At 34.3% G+C, this 25,424-nt stretch overlaps 1 protein-coding gene across 13 annotated transcripts in view; it reads right to left on the bottom strand.

Annotated features, from left to right (window-relative positions):
- The window catches only part of COL24A1 (collagen type XXIV alpha 1 chain), a 387,560-nt gene that overhangs the window by 204,075 nt on the left and 158,061 nt on the right, over window positions 1-25,424 (bottom strand). For all 13 annotated transcript variants that reach the window (XM_072754694.1, XM_072754691.1, XM_072754695.1 and 10 more), the window contains one exon: window positions 23,379-23,423. In XM_072754694.1, coding sequence (XP_072610795.1) covers window positions 23,379-23,423 — 45 coding nt within the window. The remainder of the gene's footprint in view (window positions 1-23,378; window positions 23,424-25,424) is intronic.

The following is a 25,424-nucleotide window of genomic DNA, read 5'->3' as shown; positions in this document are numbered from 1 at the left end:
AGGGTATTTCAAAATAGATCTAAGAGTCTATTTCAATCATTAATCTTTTTTAAAGATTTTACTTATTTGGGAGGGAGAAAGGGAGGGAGAAAGAATATGCACATGCAGAAGCAAGGGGAGGGGCAGAAGGAGAGGGAGAAGCACAGTTCCTGCTGAGAGGGGAGCCCAGCATCAGGCTGGATTCCAGGACCAGGAGATCATGGCTGAGAACAAGGCAGACACCTAACTGACTGAGCCACCCAGGTGACCTCAATTATTAATCTTTAAACAAAGATTAATACACAGCAGCAGGCACACATAAGATATAGTCCGTGAATTTAGGGAGCTTTAATTCTATCTCCTAAATATCTTTAATAACTTTCCTCTTTGTCACTGCCCTAAAAGAACATTGCTATCATCTTTCCCTAACACTACTGCAATTTCTGCTTTATTGGTGTCCCTTTATTTCTTTACCTTGCAGCCAGCATGATATTTCCAACTGGTTAATATGATTAATTTACAATATTACTATAAATTCAGCATATCCTTGAGTGTCTGGGTGGCTCAGTCAGCTAAGTGTCTGTCTTTGGCTGAGGTCATGATTCTCGGGTCCTGGGCATAATAAGGCTTCCTGCTCAGTGGGGAGCCTGCTCCTCCCTCTCATTCTTCCACTCCTCGTACTTGTGCTTTCTCTCTCATAAATAAATAAATAAATAAATAAATAAATAAATAAATAAATAAATAAATAATATTAAAATAAAAAAATTCAACATGTCCTTACTGCCTTTAGGATAAAATGTGAACCATGCACAGGATAAAATATGGATGACGTATTTATAGGGCTCTTCATTATTTGATCATTGTTTACCTATTCTGATTCTTTCTTCACTCTCTTCCTTTCTCACACTATGAAATATATAGTAATTCAATATATGCTGGGTTCTCTCATGATTATCAACCTTTGTACAGGTCTGACCTGCTATCCAGAATGTTGCCTCTGTTTCTCAGAAAACTTCACATTATTCAATGTTCTGGTTAAGCAATGATTCCCCTTCAGAGCCTTCTTCTGGTTCCCCCATACAGGATGCAATGCTCTTTTTTTACAGTTATACAATTATTATATTATAGCTTTTTTTTTTTAATGTTTCCCCACTAATGTTTCAAAAGCAAAAACTTTTTTTTTTTACCTTTTCCCTATTGTACCTGGTGGAATATTTCATAAATAATTGGTATACAATTAATATCTGTAAAATAGTAAGAGCCTCAAATAGTGGAGTAAGATTGTAGAACAATGAATACAAGATGTATATAAATGTAGAACTATAAGGTTACTCACTTATTAAAGGTTAAGTATAAAAGAAGAGAGGGCATACAAACAAAATGCTGAGCTTTCAACTGGGTAACTGAAGGGTAGTGGTACTGATTATGGAAAATGCTGAAAGAAATAGTCTCAACCAAGATGGTGACCTGGGAGGCTCCTGAACACACGTCCTCCCACAGACACACCAAATGTACAGCTATACATATGAAGCCCTTCTCTGTGAAAGAGATCCATAAATTAGCTCAGTGACTCCTACATATGGGACACATGAGAGAATACCCATATCAAAACAGAGAGGAAAGGCTAAAACACACTGTCACCATAAACTCCACTCCTGGCATAGCACTATACAAACAGGAGGGGACCTCCAACTCCCAGCTTCTTCCTAAAGCACAAAGGGTTTGAATCTCACATCTGGCATCCTAGTTTTAAGACTCCCATGAGAGGGAAGGGCTCCTCAAATCCTAGTTCTGGAAGTCAACAGGGCTTATGTCCACAAGACCCATTAGACTTTTATAAACAAGGAAGCAATTATTAACAAATGTATGAGCACTCACCATGGCTATTACCCCAGATCCCAGCATAGAAGGAGCAGGCAAAAATCATCTATCTCTCAGCCTTGCCCTGAATAAGATTTACTACATATTTTAAAAGCTACTACCTGAGGGCCAAGTTTCTAATCTAGCAGGCATCTAGGAGCTGGCTCTGATCTTCCCCAAAGACCAGGAAAGCTACTGGACATCTCTCTTGTCTTCTCCAGGTCACTAGTATCTCTGTGAAAAGAGTCTGTATATGTGACTACACTCCAGCTTTTACAGCTGCCACCCAAGGGATGGGTTTCCAGATTGCATGGCTTGGATAGCCAAAAGAGCTCACACTCACAAGTCCCATAGGACAGGGACTTAACCACCTAGGCTCAGTGTGTTAGGAACAGCCTAAAAATGTCTATCTTCTACTCTTTCTCTGGAAGGGGTTTTATTTGCCTACTTTAAAAACTGCTACCTAAGTGTCAGGCTTCTAATTTAGCAGGCATTTAGGGACTGGCTGTAATCTTTCCCAGAGACTGGGAGAGCCAACAGACATTCTCCCCCCTGCCTACTTCAACAATGAAACCAAATTGCCAGTATCTCCCTGGAAGAGCCTGTACACACATCTGGCACCCCAGCTTTTACAGCCACTGCCCAACGAACAAGTCCCCCAGATTGCCAAGTCAACAGAGCCTGCATTTACAAGTCTCACAGGGCTGGAACATACAAAGACATAGTTCTTAGCAGGTACAGGAGCACTCCCCTGTGGCAATATACTCAGCCCAGCACAAGGGAGCAGGCAAAAATTCCCATCTCCCAGTTTCTTCCTGGAAGGGGCTTAACTACATACTTTTCAGTTTCTATATGAGGGTCCAGCTTCAAATCAGCCTGCATATAGGTGACTATGATTCCCCTCCACTCCATGGGACACTGACAGGTCTCAGCATACTCTCAAATACTGGGAGCCACTAAGAAAAAAGAAATAGGCTTGGACACTCACAAATTTGAGAGACATCCAGGTGCTCAGACCAGGTAAGGGTCATCTCTTAGAGGAGCTCACTTCTTAAGACTGAGAGAAGTGGTGGTTTTATCTAACACAGAAACCAACATAGAGGGTCAAGTAAACAGAAAAACACCCAGAGGATTGTGTTCCAAATAAAATAATAAGATAAGTCTCCAGAAACAGAGACAAATTATTTACCTCTTGTAAGGTTCAAAGTAATAGTCATAAAGATGCCCAGCGAGGTCAGAACAATGTATGAACAAATTCAATTTCAACAAAGAGACAGGAAATATTAAAAAGTACCAAACAGAAGCCATAGAACTGGAACATACAATGACTGAGTTGAAAAATGCATTAGAGGGTCTCAAGAACAGACTAAATCATGTGAAAGAAAAAAAATCACTGAACTCAAAGGCAGGTCAGTGAAATTCACCCATTTAGAGGAGCAAAGAGAAAAAGAATAAGAAAAGAGTGAAGATGTATTAACAGACTTATGGAATACCATGAAAGGAACCAATATACACATTATAGGGGTCCCAGAAGGAGAAGAAAAAAAAGAGGTACAAAGCTTATTAAAAAAAATAAAGTCTGAAAACTTCTCTAATCTGGAGAAATAAACAGACATCCAGATCCAGGAAGCCCAGAGAGTTTCAAATATGACTAATCTAAAGAGACCCATAACAAGTTATTTACAATTAAATTGTCAAAAGTTAAAGACAAAGGAGAGAATCTTAAAAGTATCAAGAAAGGACTCAACTTGTTGTGAAATTACAAGGGAACCTCAATAAGACTATAAGATTTTTCAGCAGAAACTTTGTAGGCCAGAAGAGAGTGGGGTGATCTATTCAAAGTGCTATAAGATGAAACTGCCAACAAAGAACACTCTACCTAGTAAAGTTTTCCTTCAGAATTGAAGAAGAAAGTTTTCCAGACAAGCAAAGGTGGAAAGAGTTCTCCACCACTAGATTTACAAGAAATATTAAAGAGCGTTCTTTAAGTTGAAATGAAAGGATGCTAATTAGTAACAGGAAAATATATTAAAAAGTATAAATCTCACTGCTTAAAGTAAATATATAGTGAAATTCTGAGTGCCTTAAGGTAATGGTGGTGAGTAAATTACTTACAACTCTAGTATGAAAGTTAAAATATTATTAAATATAATTATAGCTATAATAATTTGCTAATGGCTACAAAATGTAAAAGAAAAAAACTGTGACATCAAAAACAGAAAACTGCACGGGGGGGGGGCACTTGGTATGTGTTCAAAATTAAATTACCATCAGCTGAAAATAGACTGAAATACGTTTTATGTAAGCTTCATAGTAACCACAAGGCAAAAGGCTATAGTAGATACATGAAAGATAAAGAAATCAAACCAGACCACTACAGAGAATCATCAAATCACACACACACAAAAGAGATCAAGAGAGGAAGAAAGGAACAAAGGAATTAAAAAACCAAGAGACAATTAACAAATGACAACAGTAAGTCCATACCATCAATAATTACTTTAAATGTAAATGGACTAAATTCTCCAAACAAAAGACACAGACTAGCTAAATGGATTTTTAAAAAAGAAGACCCAGGTATGCATTGTCTGTAAGAGACTCATCTCAGCTTCAAGACTGAAAGTGATAGGATGGAAAAAGATATTCCATGTAAATGGAAACTAAAAGACAGGTGAGGTAGCTAGACCTATATCACATAAAATAGACTTTAAGCCAAAGACTGTAACAAGAGACAAAAAAAGTCATTATATAATGATAAAGAAATGTGATCTAGAGAATGTAATATTTATAAACATGTATGCATTCAACCATAGGAGCAACTAAATATATAACATTAACAGATCAAAAGGCACACATATAAAAATAGCAGGACAGTTCAATGCCTCACCTTCAACAATGGATAGATCATCCAGAATGAATATTAATAAAGAAATATTGGGTTTAGATCAGACGGACCTAACAAATGTATACAGAACATTCCATCCAACAGCACCAGAACAGATATCTTCTCAAGGACACATGGATCATTCTCCAGGATAGATCATACATATGAACCATTCTCCAGAATAGATCACATGTTAAGACACAAAATAAGTCTCAATAAATTAAGAAGATTGAAATCATATCAAATATCTTTTCCACCACAGAAATCAATTACAAGAAAAAAACTGAAAAATCCACAAATATATAAAACAATCTCATATAAAATAGCATTTAAAATATTTAGGAATTGAACTAAGAATATAAAAGATCTGTATACTGAAAACTAAAGACATTGATGGAAGAAGCTGAAGAAGACACAAATAAAATATCCTTTGGTTCATAGATTGGAAGAATTAATATTGTTAAAATGTCCACACTACCTAAAGCAATCTATAGTTTCAATGTAATCCCTAACAAGATTCCAGGGGCACTTTTTACAGAAATAGAAAAAATGATTTAAAAATTAGTATGGAACTGCAGAAGACATCAAATAGCCAAAGAAATCTTAATAATAAAGATTGGAGGTAGCATACTTTCTAGATTTCAAACTATATTACAAAGCTGTAATCATAATTTCATGGTATTGGAATAAAAAGAGTCACATAGATCAATAGGTTAGAATAGAGAGCCTAGAAATAAACTCATGCATATACAGTCAGTTTTTGACACAGGAGCCAAGAATACTGATAGGGAAAGGAAAACCTCTTCAATAAATGATATTTAGAAAACTGGATAGTCACATGCAAAGAATGAAAGTGAACTCTTATCTTATACATAAAAATCAACTCAAAGTGGATTAAAGACTTAAAAATTAAGATCTGAAATCATAAAACTCTTAGAAGAAAATTGATAGAGGGAGTAGCCCCTTGACATTGGTCCTGACAATATTTTTTTAGATTTCATGACAAAAAGCAAAGGCAACAAAAGCAAAAATAAACAAATAGGACCACATCAAACTAAAAAGCTTCTTCATAGCAAAGGAAAGCATCAAGAGTGAAAAACACAATGGGAGAAAATATTTGCTAGCCACATATCTGATAAGGGGTTAAAGTCCAAAATATACAAGGAACTCTTACAAATCAATATCAATATAAATAAATAAATAAATAAATAAATAAATAAATAAATAAATAAGGGACTGAGACTCGCATGGGGTTCTGTGCTTAATCTGACTGTTCCTCTCCCTCTGTTCTTCCCCCCCTCCCTATCTCTAAAATAAATAAAATCTTTAAAAATAAAGGAAATTAATTTTAAAAAACAATTCAATGAGCAAAAAAACTGAAAAGACATTTTGCCAAAGAAGATATACAAATAGCCTCCTGGTACATAAAGTTGCTCAGTAGCACTAGTCATCAAGGAAATGCAAATCTCAACCACAATGAGAGGCCACCTCTCACCAGTGAGAATGACTACTGTCAAAAAGAAAGATAAGAGATAATAAACACTAGCAAGAGTGTAAAGAAAAGGGAACTCTTTTATACTGTTGGTGGGAATAGAAACTTGTATAGCACTATGGAAAACAGTATGGAGGATCCTCAAGAAATTGAAAATAGAACGACCATATGACCTAATAATTCTGACCTAATAATTCTACTTCTCAGTATATATCCAAAGGAAATGTATTATCTTAAAGAGATATCTGTACTCCTATGCTCATAACAGCATTATTTATAATAGGTAGCGTATAGAAACAATCTAGTGCCTGTCAATATATGAACGGATAAAAAAAATATGATATATGGCACAGTTATAAGATGAATAAGGTCTAAGGACCTAATGTACATCTCTGTGACTACAGTTGATAACTACATTGTAAAATTGAAATTTTTTAAGAAAATAGAACTGTTTTCACATACACATAAAAGGTAAATATGTAAGGTGATTGATGTGTTAAGTAACTCTGTGGGGGAATTCTTTTGCTGTGCGATACCTATATTAAACCATTACATTTCAAATATCTTACAACATTATTTGTCAATTATACCTCAGTAAAGCTGAAAAAATGAACTGATATAATAGAAAATTTTATTACTGGATATTTTAGGTGATTATCAAAGATTAATATAAAGTAGAAGACTTCAAGAAAAAGAAAATGCTAAGAGGAGGGGTTGGAATGGGTTTGGGAGGAGGGGTGATAAGTACAGATTTGAATCCAGTAAGTCTGAGATACAACTTTTAACTTTAAATGAAACTACAGATCAGAAAAAGCTTTTGGATTTGCCTTCATCTATTTTTATTTCTTAAATACAAGTTACAGTTCATATTTAGGCTTCGCTTCACAAACCCTGGTCTTTAAAAGATTTAATTTAGTACTGGAAAGACATATAAATAAGCAAGGGCAGTAAATGATAGAGGCACATATAAGGTATAGAGGATAAAGTAATCAGGTTTAGAGGAGATGTTGTTTGAGCTGACTTGTGGAAGAACAGTAGGTACTTGTGAACCAGAAAAGATAGGAAGGACATTACAGGTAAGCATTAAGAGTCAGGGGAGCTGTGACCACTTATGCTTTACCTCCCTCCAGCTACTCAGAACTGCTTACAATACAGTTCTGCAAACTCTGCAGATATTTCATGCCTCCATATATTTTATTCTGATGCTGTTGTTCCCATTGAAATGTCCTTCCTTATTCAGATTGTATCACAACAATATGTCATACTTTCAGATTCTGCTCAAGCACATGAAAGTCCTCTTAGAATACAGCCAGTATCAAGTAACTTAGAAAAAATATCTTTCATTCTTAATTTATTTCAGTACATCATATAAAACATATACTTATTGTCAATATAAAATGTATTAGGCATGTGTTCATTGCTGTGGGAAGCAGTTTTCTGTATAATTTAAATTAAAAAGTAACTGTGATATAAAGCAAAATAAGCTAAGGATTATGATAATATAAGCACTGAAGGCCTTAATAACGAAAGAGACTGAATCTAATTTTGGGGAGGGATATGGGAAAAGACTTCATGATAGATCAGATGATTTGAGAGGGGTCTGTAGAGTTGATGGTAGGCAGACAATGGGAGTGGGGAAATGAAAGCCTTTAGAGGTCTTTAGAGGTAGAAATAATTGAACAAAGGTAAAAATAAATGGGTTACTTTTAAGGAACATTGAATGGCCCTGTTTGGTCTATAAATTGGGAAGTGTGAGAAATAACAACTATAAGGATAGGTGAAGGATATATTGTAGAAGCTCTCAACAGTCAAGTTGAAAAATTCTTATAATCTATATTCTTCAGACTTCTATAGACTCATCTTCACCCCACACCCACCTCCTTATAATCTACAATGTCTCATTCCCCTAGCATTTTTAGAGAAGCTATATCATCTAGGTCTTTCCAGATTTCAGTGACTAAATTGATTTTACTGCTAATGATATAATCAACATACCAAAGAAACAGATTTTGACAGAGAATTTTTCCAAAACCCATTAATCAGGAAAAAAAAACCCTCAAAAAACTAAGCATATAATTCTTGTATGACAGCAGCTACAATCTTTCCATCTGGAACTGAAGAACTAGAAAGGTTATACAGTTATAAAAAGTTTTCTATAAGACACAAAGCTGGCTGTACTTATGGTTAAAATAAAATCATGGTTTCACTTAATTATTTTTTCCTATGGTCAAAGGAAAGTATTAAACATACATCTTTTTGAACAAAAATGCTGTGATGTTCTCCCTCAGGCTGTTTGTAGAATTGATGAAAAAAAAAAAGAGATGTTTCATAAACAGAAGATAAGAATGCAAATGCAAAATATTTCAACCTAATGAGAAATACAAGTCTAACGACATTCCTTAAGACTTTTCCCAAAGTAATGAAAGAAAAACTTACTTAAACTTAGGATGTGGAAATCCTTTTATTCTTAGAACAGAACTTCAAAAATACATGCATAATGTTCAGAAAAAATGTTTCCAATGATCTTGTGTGCATAAAAAAGCAGATTTCTTTGTTCTTGGAAAATACTTCCTGATTCTTTAAGATTCTTAAATATCTGTTGTTTATCTTAAAAGATAAAGTGCTGTAGACTATTTTGGATCTACATGCAGTCTACATATAAATGCAAATTAATCCATTATGTTACTGTTTAGTACACAAAATCAGTGCATGGTAGTAACACAACATGTCTGCTAGTTTAATTTGCTTTTTTATTTGAAGAAATCACATTCACATTTAGTGCTTTTTTCAACTAATAATAAAAGAGTAATGAAACAAACACATATGGCAGATTCATTTAATAAAGACTGGTGTATCCAAAAAAAAAGTATAACTTTCTATGAAAGAAAAGGGCAAACTAGACCCTGTAGGCCAAATTTTGTCCTCTATTTCTTTTTTTTTCCCACTACTTTTTAAAGGATTTATTTTATTTATCTGAGATAAAGAGAGCACAAACAGAGGGAAGGGGCAGAAAGAGAGGGAGAAGCAGGCTCCCCACTGAGCAGGGAGCCGGAATCCAGGCTCGAGTCCAGGACCCTGAGATCATGACCTGAGCTAAAGGCAACTGCTTGAGACTAAGCTATCCAGGTGGACCTTTTCCACTATTTTTGTAAATAATTTTTATTGGGAACACAGCCAGAGTCATCCATTTCCATATTGTCTAAGAGAGTGAGTTTTTGTACTACAATAGCAGACAGAGTTGAGTAGTTGTGACAGAGTTGATATGACCTGAAAGTCTACAATATATAATATTTGGTCTTTTACAGAAAAGTTTGCTCACCCATGTTCTAAAACAAATGCTCCTTAAGTTCCAAATTCAGTAGACCTTAAGTATTTTTTTTAAAAATCAGAACCATAAAATTTTTTCACTAGCCTTACTCTCAGATTCAAAACTGTATTTGCCTTCTCTAAGAGTAGTAGTGCCAACAGGTAGCCCAAGGCAGCACCTTTATCCTGGTCTCTACCTTTACTTCCTTAGTTCAGCCTATTCTTTGATATGAACAGGCAATGTATTCTCCATCTTATAAACTCTAAGCATAAAAAAGTTATTAGAAATCTATTTCTATTGATGTATAAATATCTAAATAAAACTGCACTACTAATAAACGAAAATAGCGTAGTTTTTTATGCAAACAGATTTTCATGCAAACTTGGCACTCCCTTCCTAAGAGCCACCCACACCCCTCCTATATAGAAATTCAGAGCTGCCATTTCTTCAAACACTGTGATTACTACATTGTAGTATTTCTAATTGAGAAAACAGTAACATGTTTTTTTAGCCTAACAAAGCCAGATGTTTGTTATCAACATATATGTTATGGTAGGCATCAGACAAATTTTTACTTCTTTTTTTAAAGAGAATATCTTCTATAAAAGGACTCATGTTTTGGTGTATTATGGTATAATTCTTTACTCATTTTTTAGATGACAAATCACTTAAGGATCAAGTCTTAAATGGCTGTATATCTAGCACACAGTAAGCCTTCAATAAGTATCTTTTGACTGATAGAATAAATAAATGAAAGAAATTTATCAGTGTCGAATCATGGGATAATAATCTTTAAACCCCGTTTGGATTCTGAATCTTAATATCCCAGGCTCAGATACAGAATTATATTAAATGTGATTTTAAAAAATAATCCTTGGGAATAAATCCTGAAAAACCAAAAGGAACTAAAAAATAATTATTTTTATCAATTCTAAAATAGGTAAAATGATCAAGTTTATGTCCTTAGTCAGAATGCTAAAAGCACCCTAGGCAGTAGTGCACTAAATGCTCACATGTGAAAAAGACTAATGTTATTATTTGTGTTTGGAAGTACAAACTTCCATTTTCATCTCTCCTCTATTTGATTACTTTGAAGCAGTGTATTGCTGTTTCAATTGGGCAATCTGGAAACTTTATAGACTAAGAAGAGTTCTCTTGTTTATTACTGTTTAATATAAATGATAAATACCTTGTTCCCTATGTTACTCCATAAACGGTGGATCTTATCCTTTTCCTCAGAATATTTAACTTTTTAATAGTCACTGAATATATATTTAGTAAGGATAAAAGAAAAAAATATACTTAACATAAAACAAAGTATATAAACCTTTATATTTCTAAGATATGCTGGCCTTTCAATAACTTCTGTGTTTTTAGCATGTAGCACAGTATTTTGTGTATTATTCATTTCCCCCACAGATAGAAATTTTGCCTTTTACTTTCATTTCATAATCATGTCAATTTTTTTCATTTTTGATAGTTTTCCCTTAATAACCACTTATATGTGCTTTAATCTTGGTCTACCTCTTATGATATTTGCTTTTGCAACATGAACAATTTTCTGTAATCTTCATTTTCCCCATACACTTTAACTTTCATAGCTGTAGAAAAAAGTTTTATGGGACCACATTTAATAGAGTATTTATTTTCCTAATAATTTATTTCACATATATATTTATTTCACATATATATATTTATTTCACATATATTATTTCATATATTTTTACAAAGAGATGTCATAAATGTAAAAAAATAAAATAAAATGGTATATTTGATAGCCCAAATGATTCAGAAATCCTTTATAAACATTTCAGCTTTTCCCAGAAATTTGCTGACTCCATTTTATTAGAAAAATCTCCTGTGTTTGTGATTAAAATACTATTGATATCTCAAGGACCTGGGTGGCTCCATCAGGACTCTTGATTTCAGCTCAGATCATGATCTCAGGGTTGTGAGATCAAGCCCCACATCAGATTCCACAATTAGCATGAAGTCTGTTTGAGATTCTTTCCATTTCCCTACGTCCCACTCCCCCTAACCACTCTCTCTAAAATCGGTAAATAAACCTTTAAAAAACACTATTAGTGTCTCATTTATGAAATAATAGCTCACCTGGTTTTCAGAGAATGGTAGGTTTAGAACTGTCTTTAATTCACTTCTCTTACTTACACCTGGTTTTCAGAGAATGGTAGGTTTAGAACTGTCTTTAATTTACTTCTCTTCAATTTACCTAGAATTGTAATGTCATATATCTTCTCTGTTTATATCCACTGATATGTCCACACACTTTGTGTGTATTCCTTTTTTATTTCACTGACTTATACTTTCTACACCTTCATGGACTTCATACTATAATGAAATTAATTCACTATGGCTTCTTAATCCAGTAAGTGATGCTATTTACACATTTCAAAGATGATAAATGTCCAACACATGATCCTAAAACAAAAGAATTTTGACACATCTATGCTTTTGAGACACTTCCTCAAACCATAATGTGGTCCTTGGGCCCCATAATCTCTAACTATATATAGTTAACAATAAGACAATATGTATTCTTTAGAAAGGCAATAATTGGAAATCTTCATCTCGTTAAGTGGAAGCAGGGTGTTAAATTTCTTACCTTCTCTGAAATACATTTTCTTTTTTACAAAATAGAAGTAATTTTTACTTCCCAGAGTCTTTGTGAGGATTAACTGATACAACATATACAAAGTATCTGACCTATCACAGATTTTCAATAAATAGTAGCTATTTTTATTATATTCAGGTAAACATCCTTTTCATGATTGTATGTATGGTAGATATACATTTCATGTAATTTCCATTCTGAGAAAAACTACTTTGTATGTAGGAGACACATAACAGCTTTATAGTTGTCCTACAGGTCTGCGCAGCTTGGAATCAGTGGGGGATAGCTGACATTTTTAAGATAAAGCATTGAGATTACAGAGGCTTTTTAAGGGCAGTTTGAGAGAATTTTACTTTGTTCTTCTCATTTGGCTAAATGGTGTTATCAGCTTCTGGGACTTTTCCTCAAGAAAATATGAGCCACTTTTTATGATTTAGGTATGATTTAGCTATTTAAAATAGCTAGTGTTCTCCTTTGAATGAAAGGAGAAATGGAACTTATTAAATAAAATCAACTTGTATGAAGTCTGATAATAATTTCATGGTAATGCCACCAGAGAGCAACAGAACTAATCACTGTATTAAATGAGGTTTTGTGATATACACTTCTTGAATATTTTTTCCAGATCTTTCAAAATCTTTCCTGATTCCACTGTGAATACATTAAATTATGTTTTAATAATTCTAAGAAATTAATAACATTTGACAGTTTTAAAATTTAACTGCCAGCTTTGCCTAAGATTACAAAGTAAAATTTTATTTTGCTCATTTACAAATCTAACTATTGTTTCCCAAGTTTCCATTTAAAGATGGGACAACTAAAGTAGGTGGGAAAGTGGTAGAGTAAGAGGACCCTAAGCTCACGTTCACCATGTATACAATTAGATAATGCTCTTAGGGCAGCACCGGTGGCTTAGCGGTTTAGCACCACTTTCAGCCCAGGGCGTGATCCTGGAGACCCAGGATTGAGTCCCATGTCAGGCTCCCTGCATGGAGCCTCCTTCTCCCTCTCCCTGTGTCTCTGCCTCTCTCTGTCTCTCACGAATAATGAATAAAATCTTTTAAAAAAAAATAATGCTCATATCAGTGTAAATAACCCAGAAGATGATCCAAAGACTGGCAGATCAAACTCTACAACTAAAGGTAGGGAAGAGGCCACATCAGAGAGGGTACAAAGAGCAACAGGGTCCCCAGCAATGGGGAACAAGCAAGCTGGCAGTCCATGGAGTTGAGTGAGGGGGAGCTGAAACCATGGAGATGGCAGAGAAACAGACTCACACATTAGGGAGCCTGCATGGAGAAGATGAATCCCCATAACCTTAGGCTTTGAAAATGAGAGGGGCTAAATTTCCTGAGTTCTTACAACCAGCAGGATTTAAAACCTGGAATTTAAAAAATCACTGGGCTTAGCTCTGGGAGAGCCCAGACAGCAAAAGGAAGCTGAGTCACCACCCTTCAAGAGATAGCATGACAAACAGCCCCTGCAGATACAGCACAGAAGGGGCAATTTGAAAAAGGTCTGGGACATACAGGCAGGAGAGTAGTTTACTCATTTTGTAGAGCATCTAGGAGGGACAGGGGTCACAGGAATACTCAGCAGGAACAAAGGAGCTGGCAGGCACCTTCTCCCTCCCTCAACCCCCAGCATAAACACACTGCCACCTGTGGGAATCAGTATAAGACCAGAATTTACTACCTAATTGCTTACACCAAGCCCTACCCCTCTGGGCTTCAGCAGATTCGCCCTTTGCAGCCACCTACACCTAAGTATCCTGTAGCAGTTCCCTTCCCCTAGAAGACTGGCACAAACCTTGCCAACACCATGTCTCCTGTCCAGTGCACTTTGTGGATCTACCCAGGCCAGCCCCAGGCCCAGCAACTGTAGCAGCAGGTCTCATTTTGCAAGTAGACTGGCAGGCACTGTGGTAAAACTGTGTGCCCCACTCCAGCCTGGTCCCAACACACTCACTACTAGAACCTGTCCAGAGTAAAGCCATTAGCCAGGTAGCATAAAAATAGCTCCCTCAGTGGCCAGTACCCCTTCAAAGTAACTACTGCCCTGGTGTAAGGGAAAGATGACCTCACATCAGACCAAATAGATTAAACAGATATATTCAGAACATTCCATCATAAAACAATGGAATACACATTCTTTTCAAGATCACACAGAGAACATTCTCTGGAATAGATCATATATTAGGCCATAAAACAAATCTCAACAAATTCAGAAAGACTGAAGTCATACCATGTATCTTTTCTGACTCCAATGCTATGAAACTAGAACTTTTTCCAGAAAAACTCTGAAAAGAGCACAAATACATAGAGGTTAAATAACATGCTCAAAGAATGAGTCAACCAAAAAATCAAAGAAGAAATAAAAATTTACATGGAGAAAAATAAAAATGAAAACACAATGTTCCAAAATCTTTGGAATGCACCAAAAGAAGTTCTAAGAAGGAAGCTTTTGTGTTTTTTTTAATATTTAATTTATTCATGAGAGACACACACAGAGAGAGAGAAAGAGAAGCAGAGACATAGCAGAGGGAGAAGCAGGTTCCCCTCAAGGAGCCTGATGTGGGACTCGATCCCAGAATCTCGGGTCATGACCTGAGCCAAAGGCAGACACTCAATCACTGAGCCATCCAGGCATCCCTAAGAGGGAAGTTTATTAGCAATACAGGCCTACCTCAAGGAGCAAAAATCTCAAATAAACAACCTAAGCTTACACCTAAGGGAGCTAGAAAAAGAAGAACAGACAAAACCCAAAACCAGTAAAAGTTAGGAAATAATAAAGATCAGAGTAGAAATAAATGATATAGAAACTAAAAACAAAACAAAACAAAACAAAACAAACAAAAAAATGGAGATGAAACTAGGAGCTAGTTCTTAGAAAAGATCAACAAAATTGACAGACCTTTATCCAGACTCAGACACAAAAAAGAAAGAAAAAGAGAGAGAAATCAAATAAACAAAATCAGAAATGAAAGAGGAAAAATAATAAGTGACACCACAGAAATACAAAGGATTGTAATAGAATATTATGAAAAACTATATGCCAACAAACTGGACAATCCAAAAGAGATGAAAAAAAAATGTAGAAACATATAACATATCCAAACTGAAACAGAAATAGTAAATTTTAACAGACTGATTACCAGCAATGAAATTGAATTAGTAATCAAAAAACTCCCAACAACCAGAAGTCGATGATCAGATAGCTTCACAGATGAATTCCATCAAACATTTAAAAAAAGGTTAAGACCTATTCTCAAAATTTTCCAAAAAATAGAAGAAGAAAAACTTCAAATTCATTCTATGAGACCAGTATTACCCTGATATCAAAACCAGATAAAGACACCACCAAAACACAGAACTATAAGCCGATCTTTGATGGACATGGATGCAAAAATCCTCACCAAGATATTAGGCAAACTAAACCCAACAATATATTAAAAAAATCACTCACCACTATCAAGCGGGATTTACTCCCTGGCTGCAAGGGTGATTCAATATTCACAAATCAATCAACGTGATACATCACATCAATAAGAAAAAGGAGAAGAAGCATATGATCCTTTCAGTAGATGCAGAAGAAACATTTGACAAAGTACAACATCCATTCATGATAAAAACCCTCAATGTAGCAGGATTAGAGGGAATGTATCTCAACATAATAAAGGTCTTATAAGAAAAAACTAATATCATACTGAATGAGGAAAAACAGAGCTTTTTCCTATGGTCAGGAACAAGACAAAGATAATTGTCTCACCACTTTTATTCTGACTTTCACCACTTTTATTCAACATAGTATTGGAAGTCCTAGCCACAGTAATCAGACCAAAACCAAAACAAACCAAAATTTAAAAAAAAAAACACATCCAAACCGGTAAGGGACAAGTAAAACTTTCACTATTTGCAAATGACACTATACTATATATATAGAAAATCTGAAAGATTCCACCCAACAAACTACTAGAACTGATAAATGAATTCAGTAAGGTTGCAGGACACAAAATCAATGTACAGAAATCCAGTGCATTTCTATACACTAATAATGAATCAGCAGAAGGAAAAATTAAGAAAATAATCCCACTTGCAATTGTACCAAAAAAATCAAACAGCTAGAAATAAACCTAATCAAAGAGATTGAAAGATCTGTACTCTTAAGAACTATGAGACACAGATGAAAAAAAAATGAGGACAACACAAATGGAAAGATATTCCATGTTCACAGATTGGAAGAACAAATATTGTTAAAATGTCTATACTAAGCAAAAGCAATCTACACATTTAATGCAACCCCTACTAAAACACCAACGGCATTTTGCACAGAAAGCAAACAATCCTAAAATTTGTACAGAGTCACAAAAGACCCCAAAGAGCCAAAGCAGTCTTGAGAAAGAAAAACAAAACTGAAGATATCACAATTCCAGACTTTAAGTTGTATCACAAATCTGTAGTAATCAAAACAGCATGGTACAGCACAATAACAGACACAAAGATCAATAAGACAGAATAGAAAACCCAGAAATAAACCTATAATTATATGGTCAATTCATCTTTGACAAAGGAGTTAAGAACATGTAATGTGAAAAAAGATAATCTCTTCAACAAATGGCATTGAGAAAACTAGACAGCTACTTGCAAAAGAATGAAACTGGACCACTTTCTTATACCACACACAAAAATAAGCTAAAAATTGATTAAAGACCTAAATATGAGGCCTGATAACCATAAAAATCCTAGAAGAGATCACAGGCAATAATTTCTCTATATTGCCTGTAGCAACTTTTTTCTAGACAAGGGAAACAAAAACAAAAACAAACTTTTGGGACTTTTTCAAAATAAAAAAGCTTCTGCACAGCAAAGGAAACAATCAACAAATCTAAATAACAACTTAATGACTGAGAGAAGATATTTGCAAATGACATAGCTGATAAGGGTTAGTATCCAAAAATATATAAATAACTTATACAACTAAACACCAAAAAAAAAAAAAAAACAACACAAATTATCCAATTTAAAAGTTGGCAGAAGAGGGACAGTGGTTAAGCGTCTGCCTTTGGCTTAGGGCGTAATCCTGGAGACCCAGGATCAAGTCCCACATTGGGCTCCCTGCACGGAGCCTGCTTCTCCCTCTGCCTTTCTTTTCTTTTCTTTCTTTTCTTTTCTTTTCTTTTCTTTTCTTTTCTTTTCTTTTCTTTTCTTTTCTTTTCTTTTCTTTTTTTTCTTTTCTTTCTTTTTCTCTTTTCTTTTCTTTCTTTCTTTCTTTCTTTCTTTCTTTCTTTCTTTCTTTCTTTCTTTCTCTGTGTCTCTCATGAATAAATAAATAAAATCTTTAAAAAAAAAATTGGCAGAAGACATGAATAGACATTCCTCCAAAGAAGACATGCAGATGGCCAACAGAGACATGAAAAGATGATCAACATTACTCATCATCAGGGAAATGCAAATCAAAACTAGAATGAGATAGTACCCCATACCTGTCAGAATGGTTAAAATAAAAAAGGCAAGAAACAAGTGTTGCTGAGGATGTGGAGAAAAAAGAATCCTCATGCACTGTTGGTGAGACTGTGAACAAGTGCAGCTACCATGGAAGACAGTATGGAGGGCCTTCAAAAAATTAAAATTAGAACTACCCTACAATCCCGGCAAGGGTACTAGGTATTCATCCAAAGAATACAAAAACACTAATTCGAAAGGATGTATGAACCCTGTGTTAACTGCAGCATTAACTACAATAGCCAAATTATGGAAGCCACAGATGAATGGATAAATTAGAGGTGATATGATATATATATTTAATGGAATATTACTCAGCCATAAAAAAGAATATCTTGCCATTTGCAACAACATGGAAAGAGAGAATTATGCTAAGTGAAATCAGTCAGTCAGAGAGAGACAAATGCCGTATCACTTCATTCATATGTGCACTTTAAGAAACAAAACAAATAACAAAGGGGGGCAGAAGGAGACAGACCAGAGACAGACTCTTAACTATAGAGAACAATCAGATGGCTACCAGATGGGAGGTCAGTGTGGGATAGGTGAAGCAAGTGAAGGGGAGAAGGGATATATTTATCTTGATGAGCATTGAGGAATATATGGAACTTCTGAGTCAGTCTATTGTACATCTGAAACTAATATAACACTATATGTTAACTACACTGGAATGATAATAGAAATGAATAAAATAAAGTAAATAAAATATAATAAAAAAATAATAAAGATAAAATAAATAAAATTAAAAATAAAATATAAAATAAAGAGAACAAGATAATTAGCCAATTGATTTTAGAAGTACATAAAAAATAAAGAGAGGAACTGATGATTTATGATGCAGATAAAAGAACCTTGAGCAGGAAGTAGAAAATCCAAATATGAAATCAAGATCCACTGCTTACTAACTGTATGAATTTGAACACATCAAGTAACTTGAGTAAATTTCAATTCCCTCACTTTCGGAATGTCAATAAGCTTTATCTTACTAGAGTTGTTTCAAGATTAAATGAAATAACAGTTCTTCCATAAATAGATTCCTTCTTTTCATTTCCACCTCTGACTCCACCTCTATTTGGTCTTGAAGGAACTAGCTATAATCCTACTTAGAATCAGCCATCAGAAGCTCTATAATTCTAAAGGTTTTGTAATGAGAAGTGGAATACCTGATTTTGAGGATTATCCATGGCCTTTCCTCTTCCTCTTCCTTTCTGCTCATCAGTCATTTACTATACACTAGCACACCAGAGGGCAGGCGGAAAAACAGAGAGGACACAGTAGATCGCTTATGAAATTTTGCTAAATTGATAAATTCAGGAATAAATGATATAAAATCAAGTACCTGAGTTATATTTTAAAAGGTAAATCAATATGGCCAGACCATAGGACACTCTTAATAATCCCTTCAGGTGGACAGAAAGTTGCAACTGAAACTTAATGTAATCACTTTACGAAAAAAAAAAAATTCCAAATTTTATAATCAAAAGAAACCAGAAAAGAATCCTGGAGGTCATTGCCATCATTTTTCAAAGACATCCCGGTTTCTCGCTATAGGGAAAAGCTTACATGGTTTTAAATATCTGAGCCATAAAGGAAATAGAGGTTGTTATCCCCTTCATGAAAAAGGTTGTGGAGCCATTGGCTCTAAAATATTGAGTCTAGTCCATTTGCTATAACAGCAGGAAGACATAATGAAATTGGAGGAGAGCCAGAGAAAAGAAGCCAAATTGGCAGGTGAGAGGAAGACAAGGAACATTTAAATTCTTAGAAAAGAGTCCTAGATTCTTAGAATTGGAATTATCCTTAGATATCATATATACTAATTCCTTATGTGTCCAGAATATTCCTGATAAATCATAAATAGTTTAATTATCAAAGACCTATTATATGCTGGGGACTGACTAGAATCCTTCCTCTTTTTTTGCAGCCCATGTTCAAATTATCACCTCAAATATATCTCGTATGCATCCACTTCTCTTATATCCACTGCCATCACCTTGGCCCACGTCATCCTTCTTTCTCATTTAGGCTATGACAATAGCATTCTAACTGGTTACCCTCTTCTGCTCTGCTCCTCATAACCATGTTCCAACTTCCCAATCCATTGCCACTAGTGTGACTATAAAACACAAATTAAATCATGTCATTGGCTTACATAGAATACTTCAATGATTTTCCATCTACTTCAGGATCAAGTCCAAAGTAATAAACATGGCCCTGAAAGATTTGGCTTCTGCCTCCTTTACTAATAGCCCCTCACTATGCTTTTTCCCTTGGCTCACGAAGGTCTATCCATACTGGCTTTCTTTCAGTTCCTAAAACAGCCAAATGCTTTTCCATATAATAATAACCACCACCACCACCATTACAGATAACATTTCCCAGGTTTTTACTATGTGATTGGCTCTGTGCTAAGTGCTCTAAGTGCTTTGCCCTGTTTAATCCTCACAAGAAATTCCATGAAGTTATTATTTTCACGCTTTTATTGTTGAGAAAACAAATATTTAGAGAAATTTCTCTAAAGCAAAGTAAGTCCAAAGTTGGAAAGTCTGTTATGTTGCATATTCCAGGAATGTTCTTTCTCCCCACTCTTCCCTAGCTAGATCACACTATGCTTCACGGTTACAAATCATATGTTGTTTCCTCAAAGCAGACTTCTCTCATTTTCTAATCTAAATTTGGCACATCTATCAGAGTCCCTTAAAATTTTCCTCTATAGAATGTAACACAGTTTATGAACATGTATTTCTTTATGCAGTTATTTAGAAGATGTTGAATTACTCCATAGGAGAGTCTGAGCATTAGAAATTTTATTAAAATATTTTGCCAACAAAAAAAGCTGCTCCCTTATAATGTCTATCCACTGATCCTAATTCTGGTCTCTTGACCAATACTAAAAAATTAGATTCTTTTCTCTTTCACACCTCTTCAAAATACTTTCAGCAGGAAAGTTAAAGACCAAGAGGACTGGCAATTAGGTGGGATAATTTCAGGTTTATTCATAAAAAATAGAATGCTAGAATGAAAAGGATGAGGGGCATCTTTTGGAATTATAGACGTTTTTAGGGCACATTTATAAAAATTAATTATTTGTCTACAATAAATGAATGTAAAAAGTATAGAGACATGAGATATAGATGGGGTTGCTGTGCTTGGCATGCTGTATCACAAACTAGGTTCTAATTTGTATAGATCTAGAAGGCAACAAAACTGGAGGAGGTCCAGTTAAAGGCAATTAAAAGACTACAAAGGATTGGGAAAAGTAAAACCTAGCTATGCAATTTCAACTAACCTTAGATATCTCAAAATTACAATACTGATGTCAGAAAGTACAATCATATCTTACCATATTATGAGTTTTGTTTTAACAGAACTCTGGATTGGATGAACCATATTTCTAAGATTTTGAAATTAGTAAGATAAAATAAAAGCTGGGGATTACCAAGAGCTGAAAGCAAATACTCTTTAGGCATTTTATATATTTTAATTAACTCAATATATCACTAAAGTTTTTTTGTTTTAAAGCCTATCTCCTATCCTAAATGAGAAAGATGAAACATCAAAGATGCAAAGGTCCTTTTGTTTGGTAAGATATTTGATGTTTAAAATCTCTCTATAACTTGTAGTCCAAATGGCTATTAGAAAACAAATTAAATGACTTGATGGTGGGGGATCCTTTCACAAAGTATATGTGTATTAAATCACCACGGATGACTGGGTGGCTCAGTTGGTTAAGCCTCTGCCTTTGGCTTACGTCATGACCTCAGGGTCCTCGGATCAAGCCCCACATTAGGGCTCAACAGGGAGCCTGTTTCCCCCTCTGCCAGCCACTCCCCCTGCTCCAATTCTTCTCTCTCTCTCTCTCTGACAAATAAATAAAATCTTAAAAAAAAATCTTCACATACACTTTAAATATTTTATAACTTTGTCAATTATACTGCCATAAAGCTGGGATATGACACTTTGAGATTTAGATTTTGAGTTTAGATCTCTAGGTTTAAATCTCAGTCTGTAATTTATTAGTTATGCGACTTCGAACAAATTCCTTACTGAGCTTCAGTTTCCTCAGTTCAAAAACTATAATAACAAAATGTGTCTTTTAAAATTGTTTGAGAATTAAATGCAATGCTGCAATGTTAAACATCCCTTTGTCTTATGTCTGGCACATAGCAAATGCTCAATGAATGTTAAGTTCCCTCTAATAATAGAAATCCACTATCTGCCGAGGCACTTCCTCTTTAGACAGCACTCACTGGCAATGGGTTCTTATACTGTCTGGAACTATTCCAACACTACTAAGTAAATAACACTTAGAAGTATAATATATCAAAAAAAAAAGAAGTATAATATATCATGTTTTATTAAGGAAAGATGCGCTTGGGGTGCCTGAGTGGCGCAATAGGTTAAAGATCTGACTCTTGGTTTCAGCTCAGGTTGTGATCTTAGGTCTCATGATCTCAGGGTCATGAGATAAAACCCTGCATCTGGCTCTGCATTAAGCAGCTCATTAAGTCGGCTTCAGATTCTCTGCCCCTTTCCCTCTACTCCTCCTGCTTATGCCTTGCTCACTCTTTCTAAAATAAATAAATAAATCTTTAAAAAAGAAAAAAAAAAGATGCTCTTCATTGGTATTTTAACTTTGGCTATTAATTCTAGTTTATACATATTTCTTAGCAATTTGTCACTCAAACATAGCAGAACTTAATTACTTTGAATGACCTTAGAGAAATATGAGTTACAATTATATGAAAAGTCTTGAATAATCTAATTGATGTCAATGTTCCACTGAAATTACCTTTCTCAGTAAAAACAAGAACAAAAAATTCTTCTTCTAGTTATTAAGGATTAATTGGTATGGCAATGATCTTTTAAGATTAAATGAATCCTCTCCTATTTTTATTAAGAACTAATGACAAAAATAAGACTATCAGAAATATATTGCTATTTTATCACAAGGCCAGGAAATATGATTGTTTAATTACTTAAGATTGCAAAATAATCTTTTAGAAAAGTTGTTTTTAAGTCATGAGATAGTTTAGAGGTAATAGAATGTGTTCATTTAACCTATTAAATGGTACTATTTGCTTTATGATAACCCAGCACACCTTGTAAATAAATTTACCTATCTTGCATTAATGTAATTTTCCACTTTGTATATGTCATATGGGTTCATTTGTTAGAAAATATTTTAGCTGGCTTTCCCTAGTACAGGAAATAAAATTACTTATATCTGATTCAAACACAACATAAAGCATCCTACTTCCATAGAAATGTAAACTTCAACAAGTCAAAATTTTTGAGTAAAGAAATTACAATATGCTAATACTTTACTTCTTAGTTTATCTTTCAAACCTGAAGAAAAATATTTTCAAGCTTAAAAGCTTACTATTTTATGGCTTGGTAAGTTGTAATTTTTTAATAATGAAAAATGTTAAGGTCAAATTTAGATTGAAATGATCGGAACTAAAATTAAAGACCAAATATTAGAAATAAGAATGCTCCTGAGATTATAAATGTAATTTATATTGGACAAAAATATCAGTAACTGTATTTCCTCTTAGTTCTCTTGTACAGTAGGTTTTATTTGTCATATCACAAATGACTTTAAATTTGTAGGAGCTAAGCATTTTTGTACGGAATTTTATTAAGCACAGATCATGGTTAATATGACTTATAGACGTGCTTACAGATGATGGTAAAAATAAAAGAGCATAAGATAAGCTTACTGTTTCACCAATCTTTCCAATGTTTCCTTGATCTCCTACTTCTCCCTGTTAATAAATAATAGAAAGCTGTAAAAATGGTTATTTTTCAAATAAGATCACTCATGACATTGCTTCCATTTTCATTTAATGTGATTAGTCAAATCAAAAAAAAAAAAATGCAAAGAGAACTTTAGTTATTCAAAACTGAGGAACACAGCCTTTCCAGTATTTCCTTACGTTACATTCTTCTATTTATGATTTTGATCACTTTTAATACATTTTCGCAAATAAAATTTTAAACATGAAATATTCAGACATACTCTGTAAAAGGCAGAATGGTAGGTGCTGCAGAAGGTATTAAGAAGAATAAAAATAAAAGAAAGACTTTGCCCACAGGAATGCTCTATTTGTTTCAGGAGAAAAGATCTCACTGCTGAGCAGAACAGAATACCTGCAGTAGGTTTAAGCGGTAAGGGAGCTCTTAGGAGCATGCGTGCTGTGGGCTGGTACAGCCAGAGTTGGCTTCCCTGGGGAAGTCATGTATGCTCATAACGTTACCACAGTCTATAGTCCATGATGCTCTGAAAACTCAATTTTTCAAAACTTGTCTGGTGGCAAACTTGACCTAACCCGAATTTATTTGGCAGCAATGCTTTATCTGACCTGAGAGAGGCGATTTATACTCCTGTTTTTTTTAATTAATCTGAATATCCTTCTATTTCACCACAGAAATATTAACATTTCTAATTACACTGTGCTGTCCCATAGCCAGCTGGCGGCGTTAGGTAAACTGTAAAATATTCATCATACTATCTTTTGAAAATCCAAACATTGATGATTTAAAGTAATAGCTTATGAAACTGTATTTGAGTTGGGCTTTGAAGAATGGGTGAGATTTCACCAATGATGAGAAAGGTCCATTTTTGGTGTTGAGGAATGGCATCAGTGAAGGCTGAACAAAGTCATGGATTAATGAAAGGTATAAGATTAAGTTCATGGTACGATGCAGAGTTAACCTGACAAGGGTGTATGTTCTATATATGGAAAGAGGAAATTTAACCATCAATTGCTATTTAAAAATTAATTAAAATTAAATCATCCATTGCTATCTGAAACATTAAATTAAAAATTTAAATGCTATTCAAAAATTAAAATTATTTATTATTAAATTGCTATTTAAAATAAATTTAAAATTAATTAAAATTAAAGCATCAATTGCTATTTTTAAAAAATTAGTAATTAAATCTCAGGATGGAATAGTAATTGTTAAACAGTACTGAACAATATTGTAGCCACTAATAACATATACATAGCTACTGAGCATTTGAAACTGGCTGATGTGAACTGAAATGTGATGCAAATATAAAATACACAGATTTCAAAGACTCTATACCAAAAAAGAATATAAAATATTTCATTAATAATTTTAATATTGATCACATGTTGAAATGATATTTTCATATTTTGGGTTACATAAACGTATTACTAAAATTAATGTCATTTGTCTCTTTTCATTTTTTTCTGTGGCTCACATCTGTGATTCATATTATATACTCTACTGGATAGTGCTGATTCTAAGCACTGATACCTAATATTCATATGAGTAATCAATTTGAAATAAACTTTTACAGACTACACAAGTTTTTGTTTCAATTTCTGTATGCTTTTAGATATACAATAAAGAATGAAGCATTTTGGTTTGTAAATCCTAGTTTTTGACTGACAATTCACTAGACAGCTCTTGTAGAAAATTTGTGACAGAATAATATACAGATTATTAATTTTCTTGTATTTCTCCCTCTTTACCCAATACCCCTCTCAGATTCCAAGGGAGAGGGACCGTTTTTGTGCTTCATAGTCTTAGGGGAGGTTTGTATTAACAGGCAGAAAGCAGAAGTGGCTTGCAGATTACCTGCATTCCTGCCTTAGTTTTCAGAGAGCCTGAAGGTAGGAGGTGAGTTGGTCTTTGAGGGTAACAGGAGAGAGAGGAATATTTCCCCAGGCCTAGGAAGAGAATGGAGATCCTAGGGTTCTGTAAAAGGTGGTGTGACCCTTAACCAACTCCCA

The sequence above is a fragment of the Vulpes vulpes genome, chromosome 3, assembly GCF_048418805.1.
Source record: "Vulpes vulpes isolate BD-2025 chromosome 3, VulVul3, whole genome shotgun sequence".
Lineage (NCBI taxonomy): Eukaryota > Metazoa > Chordata > Mammalia > Carnivora > Canidae > Vulpes > Vulpes vulpes.
Note: the sequence above shows the minus strand (reverse complement) of the source record. Positions and strands in the feature narration are given on the sequence as shown.